Below are 12,944 nucleotides of genomic sequence, written 5' to 3'. Positions count from 1 at the left end.
GACACATGAGAAGGCCTGGAAGTCAGCTGTAAAGGCCCTGACAAGGGCTGGAGCCAAGTGAATGGTCTGCATTCGGGCGGCAAATGTAAGTCAGAGAAAGGCAGCAGTCAAGGCCAGGCAAGCAATAGAGGTCCAGGACACTGGCCAATAATGTCTGTAAAATGGTGATAATAATAGTACGTATCTCATAGGTTTGTCATGAGTACTAAATGAGGAGCACAGTGCCTAGCACGTAGGAAGTGCTAAATGAATGTTAGCTGCTATTACTATTGTTACCATTATCTTTATTATTAAAGCAGGTCAAGATCACAGTCGGAGGTGGTGATTACCAGCGTGCACTTTGATATCCTGGAGACCTGGGTTCAAGCCCTGGCTCTGATTCTTAGCAGCTCTGTGTCCTTGGACAAGTTACTTGATATCACTAAGCTTTCATATCTCCATCTGTAAAGTGGGTATGGATAACAGTACCTACCTCATAGGAAGACTGTATGAACCAATTGAGACGATGCTTATAAAATGTTTAGCAACAGTACTAGGCACTAAATATTAATGGTTATCATTATATTGAGGCAACCTAGACAGTTTATTAGCTTTCTATTGTTGCTGTAGCAAATTACCACAAACTTAGTGACTTAAAACAACATCCAGTTCTGTAGTTCAGAGGTCTGAAATGGGTCTCACCGGGCTAAATCAAGGTTTCGGCTGGACTGCGTTCCTTTCTGGGAGATCTAGGGGAGGTTCAGTCTTCTTGCCCTTTCCAGCTTCTAGAGGCCCTGCACTCCTCGGCACGAGGCCCTCTTCTTCCATCTTCAAAGCCAGTGATGTTGGACAGAAAGCTCAGCTGAACTGAGTCCTTCTCATGGTGCCATCTCTGGTCTAACCTGATTCCTTCTTTTACGTTTTTTTTTGGCCACGACCAGGGCCAGAGATTGAACCCAGGCCACCGCAGTGAAAGTGCTGAGTCCTAACCAGTGGATCACCAGGAAATTCCCATCTTTCTTCTACTTTCAAGGTCCCTTGTGATTATACTGTGCCCACCCTGATAATCCAGGATATTCCCGTTATTTTAAGGCCAGCTCATTAGCAACCTTAATTCCATCTGCAACTTTCATTCCCCTTTGCCATGTAATCTAGCATATTCATAGGTTCAGGGGCATTATTCTGCCTACCACAGGTAAGACCAAATGTGAGCACAGTCAACCTGTCATGAATTCCCTTCCCATGTGGGACTGGCGAGGGGAGTGGGCACAGGGAGCAGGGTGCACTCAAGCAAGTCCTTCACGTCATGTCCACATATGGACTCAGTAGCCCTGGCCTGATGTGGGCACAGGCCTCTGTTGAGTCTCTGTAGGGGCACTGCCTTAAATGAAGAAAAATACTTTTCTTTCCATTTATATTTTAAATAAAATGATTATTTTTATACTGAGTTCAACGTAAGTATCTTTGAATTAGAACAGTGGATACACACATTGGCCTCCATGTCCCTATTGTGTACTCAAGGCAAACATCCCTATTCAATCATAGCACTCTTTGTGGCCTCAGAATCCTTCTCAACACAGCTCCCCAGGCACTCAACGCCAGCTAACTGACACTGACACATGAAATTACTTTTAAAACACTATTTGCCATAGCTATATTAGGCAGTAAGTCCTCGTAGTAGCAGGTACTACTTTTGTAATAATAAAGAAGAGAAAAGAAAAAGTACCTGGTGGTTTGGACTTAATGAGAGATAAAACCCTCAAACTGTAAATTTGACAATCCATGCGTACATACAACCCAGGCACACAGTAGAACAGGAGCGACTGAAATAGAAAATTCTGGAGGTGAAAGGAGTCCGTTTCCAGACAAAGGACATTTTGAAAAGGAAAGCACAGCAACAGATCCCTGCGTCCCTGGATGCTCAGCGTTTGTACTTCAGATTCTAAGCATTTAACCTTCACCACTTAGATAAACTGAAATGTGCTGAAACCTGCTGGTCTAAGGAAAAAGTGCAAAGTTCTTTCATTTCATTGGGAAAAAACCCCAAAACAATAACAAGGAAACTCTGGGGCCACAGTCTCCTTCTGGGAAAAGCAGCTGCAGCGTTACACTATACTTTTTCAAAGGAGTCAATCCCAAAGAAACCATTCCTGGGAAGAAAGAAGCTTGAACAGATGAAGAGAAGGCAGGCAGGCAAGTAATTAAGGAATGAATCAAGAGCAATAACTAATTTTCAAAGAAGCTCATATGATACTCCTCATGGGACATAAATCTAGATCACTCGGCTGCAGTGGAAACTCCATCCAGATTATGTGTTGTTAATTTAACAGAAAACCTAATCTGAGTATGTAATACAGTAAAATGTCGGATACTGAGAAACTATTCTTCTGGAAAGGCTCTCAAACCCTGAAAGCAGGCCAAAAGAATTTTTTTTCAGCAAGTGCTTTTGTGGCCAGAAAAGAGGCTTAGAACAAGGATCAGCATGGTAAAACATGTGAAGAAAACCTGAAACCCGATTGGTTCCATCTGCACACAGGTGGAACGGACTGCTGTGATGGACCATGTCAATAAGAAAGTCCAACCTTCCCATACCCTCATGGAGAAGTGAAGGGAAGCAGAGAGACAGACAGAGACAGAGAGGCAGAGACAGGGACAGAGAGAAAGAGACAGTCACACACATGCAGAGGTGGGGGGGGAGGAGAGGGAGGGAAAGGGAGAGAGACAATGAGACACAAAGAAAGAGGGAGTTGGGGGAGGGGAGAGACAGAGACAGAAACAGAGACAGAGAAACAGAGACAGAGAGAGGAGAAATGGCAGTCTGAAATTAGAGGTGCTAAGGAGTGACTGACATTGAAAAAGAAGCTAAGCATGAAAGGGTTAGGAGAAGCAGCATGCTAAGTTTCGTGGATTTCTTAGCAGACAACAAGTACCTTAGTGCAGTGCTCCTGGCAAGCACACAGGCCCTCTGTCTTGCAGGAATGAGTCCACGGGATGAGCTCCTGATCTGGTGTAGTGGGTACTATGACTTGCTAAGTCACAGGCACCCCTCCCCCAATCCATTCTCTACTAGCTGCCCTCTTGAGGGCACCATGTCTTTTTCCTCAATCGTACTGTCACAGTTTGTAGTTATATATTCAGTTATGCAGTACCTTTGTTTAATATCCAACTCTCCCGCTAGAAGGGAAGCTCTGGAAGGCAGAGATCATGCCAGCTTATTTACTGACTCCTCATCACCGGGCACAGTGACTTAAACACTCAAGGGGGTCGATAAATGTTGTTGAATGAATGAATGTGAGAATGAACAAACTAACGGGTAATAAGCAAATGAATACATGGATATGGAGATCTTTGGGCTTTGTTAAGGAATCTGGGCATTTCCCAAGCTGAGAAAAGAGAAGGGCAATTCAGGCAGCAGGAACAGCACAAGCAAATGTATGGAGACAAGAAAGAAAAGGCAGCTGGGAACAGCCAAAGACGTCACACCTTCGGGGACATCTAACAGGTATCTCACTACCACCTACCGGGGAAGTGACGTCCTTGCACTGGAACATCAACAAACAATTCCACACCACAACATCTAGGATGATTTCTTATTTTCTGGTAACTCTCAAATTCAAGAAATAATTGAGCACCTGTTGTGTACAGCCTGTGGATGATACACGCTTCCTAACTGAAGTAGGAGCAGGTAAGCGGAGGAGCGTGTACATAACCAGAGTGCAAAATGATCTGCATGCCGTGCCCGGGGAGGGTGTGACCCACAGCTGTGCAGGTGCAGAGGGGAGCAAGGTCGCTGCTGATGGTGAGGATTTTATCTTATTAATTTAAAAACATTCAATCCAGCATGCTTTCACTAAGTGCCTATCTCCACAACACAGTTCTTGTACATCTAGAGGAGGGAAAAGCTACAGAAGTCAGGAAGTGCCCGGAGGATCCCTCCGCTTCACCAGGTCAGTTTCAGCCCCAGACAAGACAGGAACAGCCAGCCCTGCCTCAGAGGGACTTCCTTGCTGGTAAGACCTCATGCCTTGCACCCAGCCCCACTGCCTCTACGGCACTTCTTGGCTCTACCAGCCAGGGTCTTCCCAAGATGAATAGCAGGAGGATGGCAGAGACTCCGCGGCTGCAGGAAGGAAGACTCTTGAGAGAAAAGTGTGCAGATGGAGGAGATATGGGAACATATGTGTCTATATGGCTGATTCCTTTTGTTGTAGGGCAGAGGCTAGCACACCATTGTAAAGCAATTATACTCCAATAAAGATGTTAAAAAAAAAATGTGCAGATGGGGAAGGCAACATGTTCCAGTAACTTAATTTTACTTACAAATGGTCCTTCAGGTGGGCTCAGACCTTACATGGCTGGGCTATGAGGCTGTTCACTGGGCCCAGTTATGCCCCCAGCTCAGAGGGGACCCTGCTCACAGAGACTGTAACCAGAGAGCTCCAGTAAAGAAAACACTGCTGGAGATGATCTGTTACAAAGACGGCAGTTACCAAGGAGGTTGCTAAGGGAAGTCAGCAAGTTAGCTGGGGCTAAGTTGGCTCTCCACTGCGCACAAACTTGAGCCACAGACCCAGGTGGAGGGAGCAGGGGCGCAAAAGAAACGTCCAACGCAAGAGTCACAAGAAGCAGAACAGCCCTCTGGGATGGATTAGTGTGACACGTGTGAGTTGAGTCTCTAGTAGCGAGACACTGCATCTTTCTCCTTTTACTCCTCTCTCCTGATGCAGAAAGACAGACCTCTGAGATAGTCACGCAGCACTAAATCCACAGGCGGATTGCCTTTGTAACAGCCGGACAAGGGCCTCCCAGAAATGGCTCCTGAGGCCTTAGTACCCAGAGCCTTACCCAAGTGCCCAGTCACTGGGTGAGGCTTTCCACACAAAACGTATTACCTAAGTCAAAGGACCACCAGGACCACCGCATCATTCTCTGAAGGCAGGGTTAGAAGCAAACGAAGTAAATGAGAAAAAAATCAGGAGATAGTGAAGACACCCAAAGAGAGGTGTGTTGTGATTTTTAGTTAGTGTTTGCAGAAGCCTACCCGAAGGACATTTATTTCTTACATAGTACGGTGCGGAAAATGACGGTTTAAATCTGTGGGCGTTTGAACACAAAATTCTCAAGAGAATTGAGAGCAAAGTTGAAAGTCTGATAACAAAGACGTAGTTACCACCTGGTGGCAGCATATCTAAACTAAAGACAGTATGAGGAGTGTGTGTGTGCCTGTGTGTGTGTGTGTGTGTGTGTGTGCGCGCGCGCGCGCGCGCGTGTGCACACGCACCCACGCACGCAAGTTCAGGGGAAGGATCATAAAATCTCAGGATCAGAACCCAACATTGCTGCCCAGCCAATTCATTCAACACTGGGAGTTTCCCTGACAATCTTCCTACTTAGTGCTTGTTTGGATTCCCTCTGGGGACCTCATTACTATCCCCTTTCCAAAACTCAAGTCAGAAAGAGGTAGATTTGTCCCAACACGATCAGATGACCTCCAAAGCTGTCGTAAGGAGATGGCATAGAGCCTGCACTCCATAATGTTTGTCCTGTGAGTGAATGAATGAATGAGTGAGCGAGTGAGTCAGCTAGTGAATAAACACGGCCTAGTTTCCTTCCTATTTTCAGCCTCTAGGGTTGAATGGTAACAAAACAAATGATAACCTCCGCTATTTAGATTTAGGAAATAGCTCCCCTGTAAGTATCCGTCCCCGGGCTGGCAAGTTCTGACCCTAGAAGAAGGGCATGCCAGGAGGGTCCTCGAGCTCAGTGGGCAGCTGACAGACTTGACCCCTGGGAATATGCAGACCCAGATTCCTGACCTAGTTCTCCCTCGATTAGACTTAAGTAAGTTACTAAATCTTGAAGCCTTAGCGGTCTCCTCTATAAAATGAAGATAACTTTATCCACCAAGCCCCAGGACGCTCAGATGAGATCACAGAGATGAAAGCAGTGTGTTGACTTGAAAGGGCCAGAAGATTACTGTGCTGGCTGGTGTTACAAATATGCATCTTAGATTTATCAGTCTGTGCTACTTATTTATGACCTAAACTGCCTTCTCCCCTAGAGAGTCACTGGTAGTAAGATGAATGGTTCCTCCCCAGGTACAAGTTGCTGCTGCTTCTGGGCCAGTAGGTAAGTGGTCATTCTCAAGATTAAACCACAGAGACAGAAACACAAATCATATCTAGATTCAGAAAATTCAGAGTTTATATGATCTGGCAAGTGAAAACTGCAGTGGGTTTCCTCTGCCCATTCCCCAAACAGCAGAATTCTACAGCCTGCCTGTTGGTGGCCTCCTTCTAGCTCCACGGCAACCAGAATTCCCCACCACCCCCACCACCCCCTGGAACTTTACAAGATGCCAACTGGCCGCAAACCAGGCAAGCTCCACAGCACTCCACCGCCTTGGTAAGTGCTGAAGAGGCTCAGCGCTCACGCTGTGAGAGGCCCAGCAGACAGGAGTCATGGGATGGCTGCTGTTAGCATTCCGTACAGCTTTGCGCTGCTGTGGTGGGGGGGTTTCCTGTGTTGGAGCATCTAGAGGGATAAGAGGTGTTAAGGCTCTCTGTCAACACTAAACCAACTGCCAGTAAAGTGCGGGATCCTTCAATTGTTCAACTGCCCCACCGTAGGGACACAGGGCAGAAATGATGATGCATGGTCTCTGGCTTCCCAGAGGGGTACTAGTTTTTCTCCAAATGTTCTTTTGTGAATGAGTCTCTGTTCCAGACTGAAAAGGACTGTGTCTTCCCTCCACCCCGTTGTCTCACCAAAAACCAGGAGTGGGAGCGGCAAGTGGCAGAAACACAGATGCTCCGGAATGCTTGTTGGGTACACGGAGAGATGGATGGATGTGCGAGGGTAGGAGCGCCAGAGGCTGTTTTGTGAGCTAACATCTGGGCCGCGAAAAGAGGAGGCGTGGCTGGAGCTGCTAGATGGTTTTTCTAAAAGAAACCACGACTAAAATTTGTGGTGTTAGATGGAAACTTCTGGCACAGAATAAGGAATATGGTCCTAAAGACAGAGAGACCTGGGTTCAAACCTGGACTCTATCACTTATTAGCTGTGAGACTTTGGCGGAGTTGCTTAACCCCTCTGTGCCTCAGTTTCCTCATTTGTAAAGCGCAGGTTAATAAAAGCACCCCTGTATGGTTGCTTTGAGGATTCAGTGAGGTAGAGGATGTGGATGGTGAGGATGACGCCTTCTCTCCTCACCTTCCTGCTGGGTTACGGCTCATTCGGGAAGAGCTTCCACAAGTACTTCAAGTCCTTCCAGTTAGATGCTGAGAGAGAGCTTCTACCTTTCTTTCCCTCTTTCTTCTCCTCCCCCAGAGGCACAGCCAGTCTGACTAGCAAGCACCTAACAACCACTGGACCATATCTTCCAGGTGTTAGGGTTGCAGTGTCAAAGGCTCTGCTGGTGTCAGGGTTCACCTCTGGCCCCCTGACCCACCCACATTTCCTGCTCCAAAGCACCCTCTTAATGCCTGCTTTTCCGTTCATGGATGGGAAAATCAGGCCCAACTCCTTGTGGGCCCAGGTCCCCGCTTCTCCTCAGGCTGAAAATTGTCAATACTCAATCTAGCCCATTCCAGAAATTCCTCTATCAATAAAGCGATGGATGCATTGATAGGTATTTGTCTTGTCTTTCTTGAATCTATTTATTAGACCAGAGGGAAGGAGGGAGAAGTTGTAGGCAGTGTTTCAGAGCTCTTAGCATCTCATAGCAAATGGTGGTAACATATAAAGAAGGCCCTTAGAGGGCCGGTTGTGTGGTCCTCCTGCTTCAACCCTGATATGTGCATCGAAAGCCAATGTTTATTTAGACCAGTGGTTCTCAAGGGGAGTGGCACTGCCCTCTAGAGGGTGTTTGGAAAATCTATGAGGGTATTTTGGGTTGTCACTATGATGCAGGGACACTACTGGCATTTAGCAGAAGGGAGAAAGATGCTAGACAACCTTCAGTGTGAGGGACAGCCTTGTTTTGTGTCCCTCATGACTTTTAAATATTTCACTAGATACACATATGGGTTAAAAAAATAACTGCTTATGATACATATTTATACATATGTGTATATTTGTACATATCTGTTTATATGTATATTTTTTAAAATTTAATATCAGCAGGTATAAGGAAAAATATGGGCAAAATTCCCCACCAAACTATTACAAGTGCTGTATCAGTTGGTTGAGTGGAGTCATGAACTTTTAATAACTCAGTTATACATTTCTTTTTTGTTTCCAATTTTTGGAAGAATGTATTATTTTTGCTATTAAAAAGAATTAAGATAAACAAAAACGGGCAAAATTTGTTAAGCAATTTACAAAAAAAATCATATCTTGGAGATATGATATTTTGGAAATAAGTTTATTATATATTAATCCAGTAAAATCAGGTTATCAAAAAAACCCTGCTTATAATTTTCTGAGCCTAGAAGCTAAACTGCTTCATTTATAAAATACAACTTGTATTTTTGCATGGTTTTGATATACACCAAATTTTCCAGGAATTCAATTACTATGAAAATGGAGAAGAGAATGTGAGGAATCATTCACCATTTAGGAAAATCCAGGCATTGATGCCAGCGCTGCTGGCGGTATCCAAGTCACTGATACAATAAACATGTCGGTCAGCACTTGAGGCTGTGACATTGGCAGTGATTCTGAGTGTAGGTGACTGCAACTGACTAATGCACTATGTCCTTGCATGGAGGCACATCTGAGCATTTCCTCTCCTATGAGTTCTCTTCTATATTTCAATTGGGACTTATATTGGATTTCTAAAAATTTCATATGTAGGTAGGTTATATTATATGTATCTCATGTCAGGGTAGTAGCGGGGGCATTACAAAATGTTTGCTATAAAAAGGGCCCGTTGGAACTGACAAAGTCAAAAGCCACTGGTTTCGCTTCTGGATCACAAGGCAACGCCTTCATCAACTCTGTAAACTTTCCAGTCACACAGCAGAGTCATAGCAGAGGAAGTGTGGAGAACGATTCTGCTTGTCACAGCACATGATGACCTGTCTAACTTTGTGTAAAATGGGATCTTCATCACTCCGGAGTGGGGCAGGGGGTAAGCAAGGGAATTTCCCCACACACAGCAGAAGGAAGAAACGCGTTTCTCAGCAGAAATATGGAAGCAGAACTGCGCTGTGCTACTTACAGAGGTCCTCGGTGGCAGCTGGGACAAAGGTCGCCATGGACTCATACAGCTCCTCGTCACAGCCGGGGTTGAGGGAGCACTTCATGAGCAGGTCTGTGGAAAGGTGGGCCATGGACTCATACACAGAGTCAGCCTCCTCCCCTTGCATCAGTTCCTCTTTAATGTGACTCTTCAGCATGTCCACAGTTTCCTGAAAGAGAAGGTGGGATCCCACAGGCGCACTGACACAGCCGGACTCTCTGGGTAGAGTCAGGCCCTCGAGTGGGCTTGTGACAGCAAAGTAAAGCCTCACGCGCATTAGGGTTGCAACTATGTGCGCATGTCTGTATTTCCCACCACACTGAAAGCCCCTTGAGGCCAGGCTCCAAGTCTTTTTCTTTGTTTTATGTTCTTTGTTTTAATCTTTGTATCTTCCTCCAACACTAAGAACAGAGTTATGCACTCAGAGGAGACACCCGTTAAATGTCCAGTGCCCAGAGGATACAAATTTAAAACTTTCTCGTGGGTACCTATTACGTGTCAGGGACAGTGCTACGGATGTGCCTATACATTATCTCATGGCATCCTTTCCACCACTGTTTGAGAGTGTCTCCTATTCCCTGGTCAAAAGATGTGAAAACCAAAGCTCAGAAAAATCTAGTGCCTTATTCATGGGTCTGCAATCCTGGCTTCTGACCTTTCTACTATACCCTAGTGGTTTCTCAAATGGCAACAAATGGCACACAAAGGTATAACCCTTGCTGATTAGTCAAATGGAAATTCAAATGGGCTAAACAGGGCTGCAGCCAAGGTGCTCTTGCGCTTGTGTGTAGTCAGAAGTCCCCTGGGGACTTGGTCCACTAGTTCCTTCCTGCTCCTTCCACCTGTTCTTTCTATTAGGCTGCTTCAAAGTGCCTGACAGCACACCGCTCCAAAGCGCCCGCCTCAGTTTTACAGCCTGTGCCCAAGAAGAGAGACGGTCTTGGGTGAAATGCCCTGAAGTCAGAGAGTCCCCCTTTGTCATTCTGCCTCCAGGTGGTTGTGAAGCCAGAGAGGTGGCTTCTCTGAAACCCCTGCACAACTTTTCCTCGTAAGAAACTTTGGTGTTTCACAATCATTTCAGCATCAACCCACAAAAATCCTCATTTTCATCATCACCACCCCAAGAGAGCTAATCTGCTATCTGACACTCTGTGTTGGTTTCCTGATGAGCCCCAAGGAGTGGAGTGCTGGAGACTCAAGTTCTGGCATTTGGTTCTGATATGGTGGAAAGAGGAAATGGGACGGTTCTTAGAGGTCATGAACAACACGGAGGAGCAACCTTTTGGGGGCAATGCTGGAGATGCATCGGTTGAAGTGATTGTACTTAGAAAACAAAGATGATATGATAAATGTGAACCAGATTAAGTTCAGTGCAACCTGAAGTGCATCTTTCCACGCCCCTGTGACAGAAAGTAGGAGAATGCTCCCCAGCTTTACCATCAGCTAGGTTCAAATCCTACCTCCACCCTGACTAGTGTGGGACCCTTGGCACCATGACTCGGCCTTTCTAGGCCCTTTTCCTCCTTTGTTGAAGAGAGAGAACAATACTGTCAACCTCAAAGAACTGTGATGAGGATTAAAGGAGAAAATGTATTTGCCAATCAACTAAATTCAATAGATAGTAGTGATTAATATGAATACAGTATGTTCTTAATAAAAACTATTGGCAGGGAAATGAAACACTGCATTTTATACATTTGTGACTCCAAAGTGAAGTAAACACTCCTGGACCGTAAGTACCGTTTAGCCTCATTTACGTCAATGATGCCCCAGACAGGCACTCATGCTATTCTGTTTATTCAATACATTTAACCACCCCCCAAATTTTGGGAGGCCTCCTCTGTATGTCTCAGTGAGTTGCTGCCTTGTAGACTGTCAAGCACAGAGCAGAAAGCTAAGTTTCTGGGGAGGTGTCAGGCTCACTCCTGTCTGGAGGTAGTGTTAATTGTTCCTTTTGAGGTCACAGCCCCATATGAGAGGATGAGCTATTCCCGCGTCACTGCTGTGAATTGTGAAAATGGAGGAAAACCAGAAAAGGGTCGAGACAGGAAGGGCAGCTGCCTTCAAAACAATGGAAGCAATATCGGGGCATGGAACAAGGCCTAGGCATGGGATGAGATTACACTTAAAGAAAGACCCAGAAGTCAGTGATCAAGGAGGATCTGTGGGTCCAAAATCAGGGAAGCAGATAAACCTTAAGACGGGCAGAGGCTCAGAAAGAGAGAGAGGTTGTCAGCAGAAGGTGGGGCCTCACGGTTGGCCTCCCTGAAGCCTCAGGTGCAGAGCTCTGCTGTGGTCTCCGCTAAGGAAGGAACCAAGCCTAACAGTTCACCTGGGCCTGATGGTGGGCGAGGGAGCTGGGAGCATCCTGCCAAGTACCTTGGAGGTGGGTGGGGAGGTGACTGAGAAAGATAGATCAGCGTCTACCTTCAGCAGATTCACTCTATCAATGCTCCGTAAATTCTTCGAGGGCAGATCTCAGTGCTTTACACATATTATTTCTTCTTATTCTCAAAACAACCCTAAGGGTAGAATTATTATAAACTTTCTCCCGCATATCACAAAACTGAGAGAGACAGAGGACAGATGCATGATTTGCCCAAAGGCACATGGCTGACAAGTATTGGTGAGGAATTTGGATCCAGATCCATGTGACTCCGGAACTCATCTCTTAAGCCCATGCATACTGGCCCTGCCAGAAGAGGCACGTGAGAACATGCTAGAGATGAAATCCACCCAGGTCTTTAGTGAAAAGGCAGCCCTGGGACCACATGGTGCATTTCCAATCCTAGAGCCTCTCCTGCCTCGACCTTACCACATACTCGTCGATGAACTGCCGCAGGTCCCGGAAGCCGTGCTTCTCGGCAATGGTGTTGGGGTAGTGGCCGTGCTTGTTGGCCACACTATAGGCCTGTAGGGCTCCTGGGCAGGTGAGCAACAGGGCAGTGAGGTTCTTCAGTCCATACTTGGCAGCGAAGTGCAACAAAGTGGGCAGCTCTTCATCCCTCTGATCTGAAAAATTGTCAAGGAAAACTTAATGGTCAGATAAAAAGGAAAGCACAGGATGGTGCGGGGACTTCCCTGGAGGTCCAGTGGTTAAGACTCTGTACTTCCACTGCAGGGGTCGTGGGTTCGATCCCTGGTCAGGGAACTAAGATCCCACTTGCTGCGTGGCACGGCCAAAAGATTAAAAAAAAAAAAAAAAAAGGAAGGCACGGGGCACCTTGCTCATGGAGGTGAAGCTAGAAGCCTAGTATGGCATCCAGCAGGTGCTCAATCATTACCTCTTGGTTGATTGACCTAACATCTAACAGCTTCCTCTGTGGCACCACTGAAGATGACAGAAGAAATGATATGTCAATTAATTAGCAAATCTAATCATTAATAGCCTACCTTCTTTCTTTAAAAAGATTGGAGAATCCTGAGAAATAACACTAGTTCAAAATGTGCTGATGTTCTAAGGGCTTAAGCAGCAGCCACAAAGTACAACAGGGATCATGTTTCGACCTTCTCTTAAAATTTCAGAGCACTTTAAAACAATTGCTTTATGCTGATTAAAAGAAAGAAATCCTGGGACTTCCCTGGCGGTCCAGTGGTTAGAACTCAGCGTTTTCACTGCCGTGGGCACAGGTTTGATCCCTGGTCAGGGAACTAAGATCCCGCAAGCCATGTGGCCTAGCCAAAAAAAAAAAAAAAAATCCATCTTCTTAGCTCTTACACCCAATTTCATAAAGTATGCCAAGTAGTCCTGGGGCTGTTCCTTAGCCTTTCTGTGGCCCTT

General features: G+C 46.0%; 1 protein-coding gene across 2 annotated transcripts in view; it reads right to left on the bottom strand.

The window, feature by feature from the left end:
* PIK3AP1 (phosphoinositide-3-kinase adaptor protein 1) overlaps positions 1 to 12,944 on the bottom strand; it is a 114,639-nt gene that overhangs the window by 42,422 nt on the left and 59,273 nt on the right. For both annotated transcript variants that reach the window (XM_019939715.2, XM_019939714.3), the window contains exons 7-8: positions 11,979 to 12,175; positions 9,143 to 9,332 (exon numbers count right to left, since the gene is read on the bottom strand). In XM_019939715.2, coding sequence (XP_019795274.1) covers positions 9,143 to 9,332; positions 11,979 to 12,175 — 387 coding nt within the window. The remainder of the gene's footprint in view (positions 1 to 9,142; positions 9,333 to 11,978; positions 12,176 to 12,944) is intronic.

The sequence above is a fragment of the Tursiops truncatus genome, chromosome 16 (genome assembly GCF_011762595.2).
Source record: "Tursiops truncatus isolate mTurTru1 chromosome 16, mTurTru1.mat.Y, whole genome shotgun sequence".
Lineage (NCBI taxonomy): Eukaryota > Metazoa > Chordata > Mammalia > Artiodactyla > Delphinidae > Tursiops > Tursiops truncatus.
Note: the sequence above shows the minus strand (reverse complement) of the source record. Positions and strands in the feature narration are given on the sequence as shown.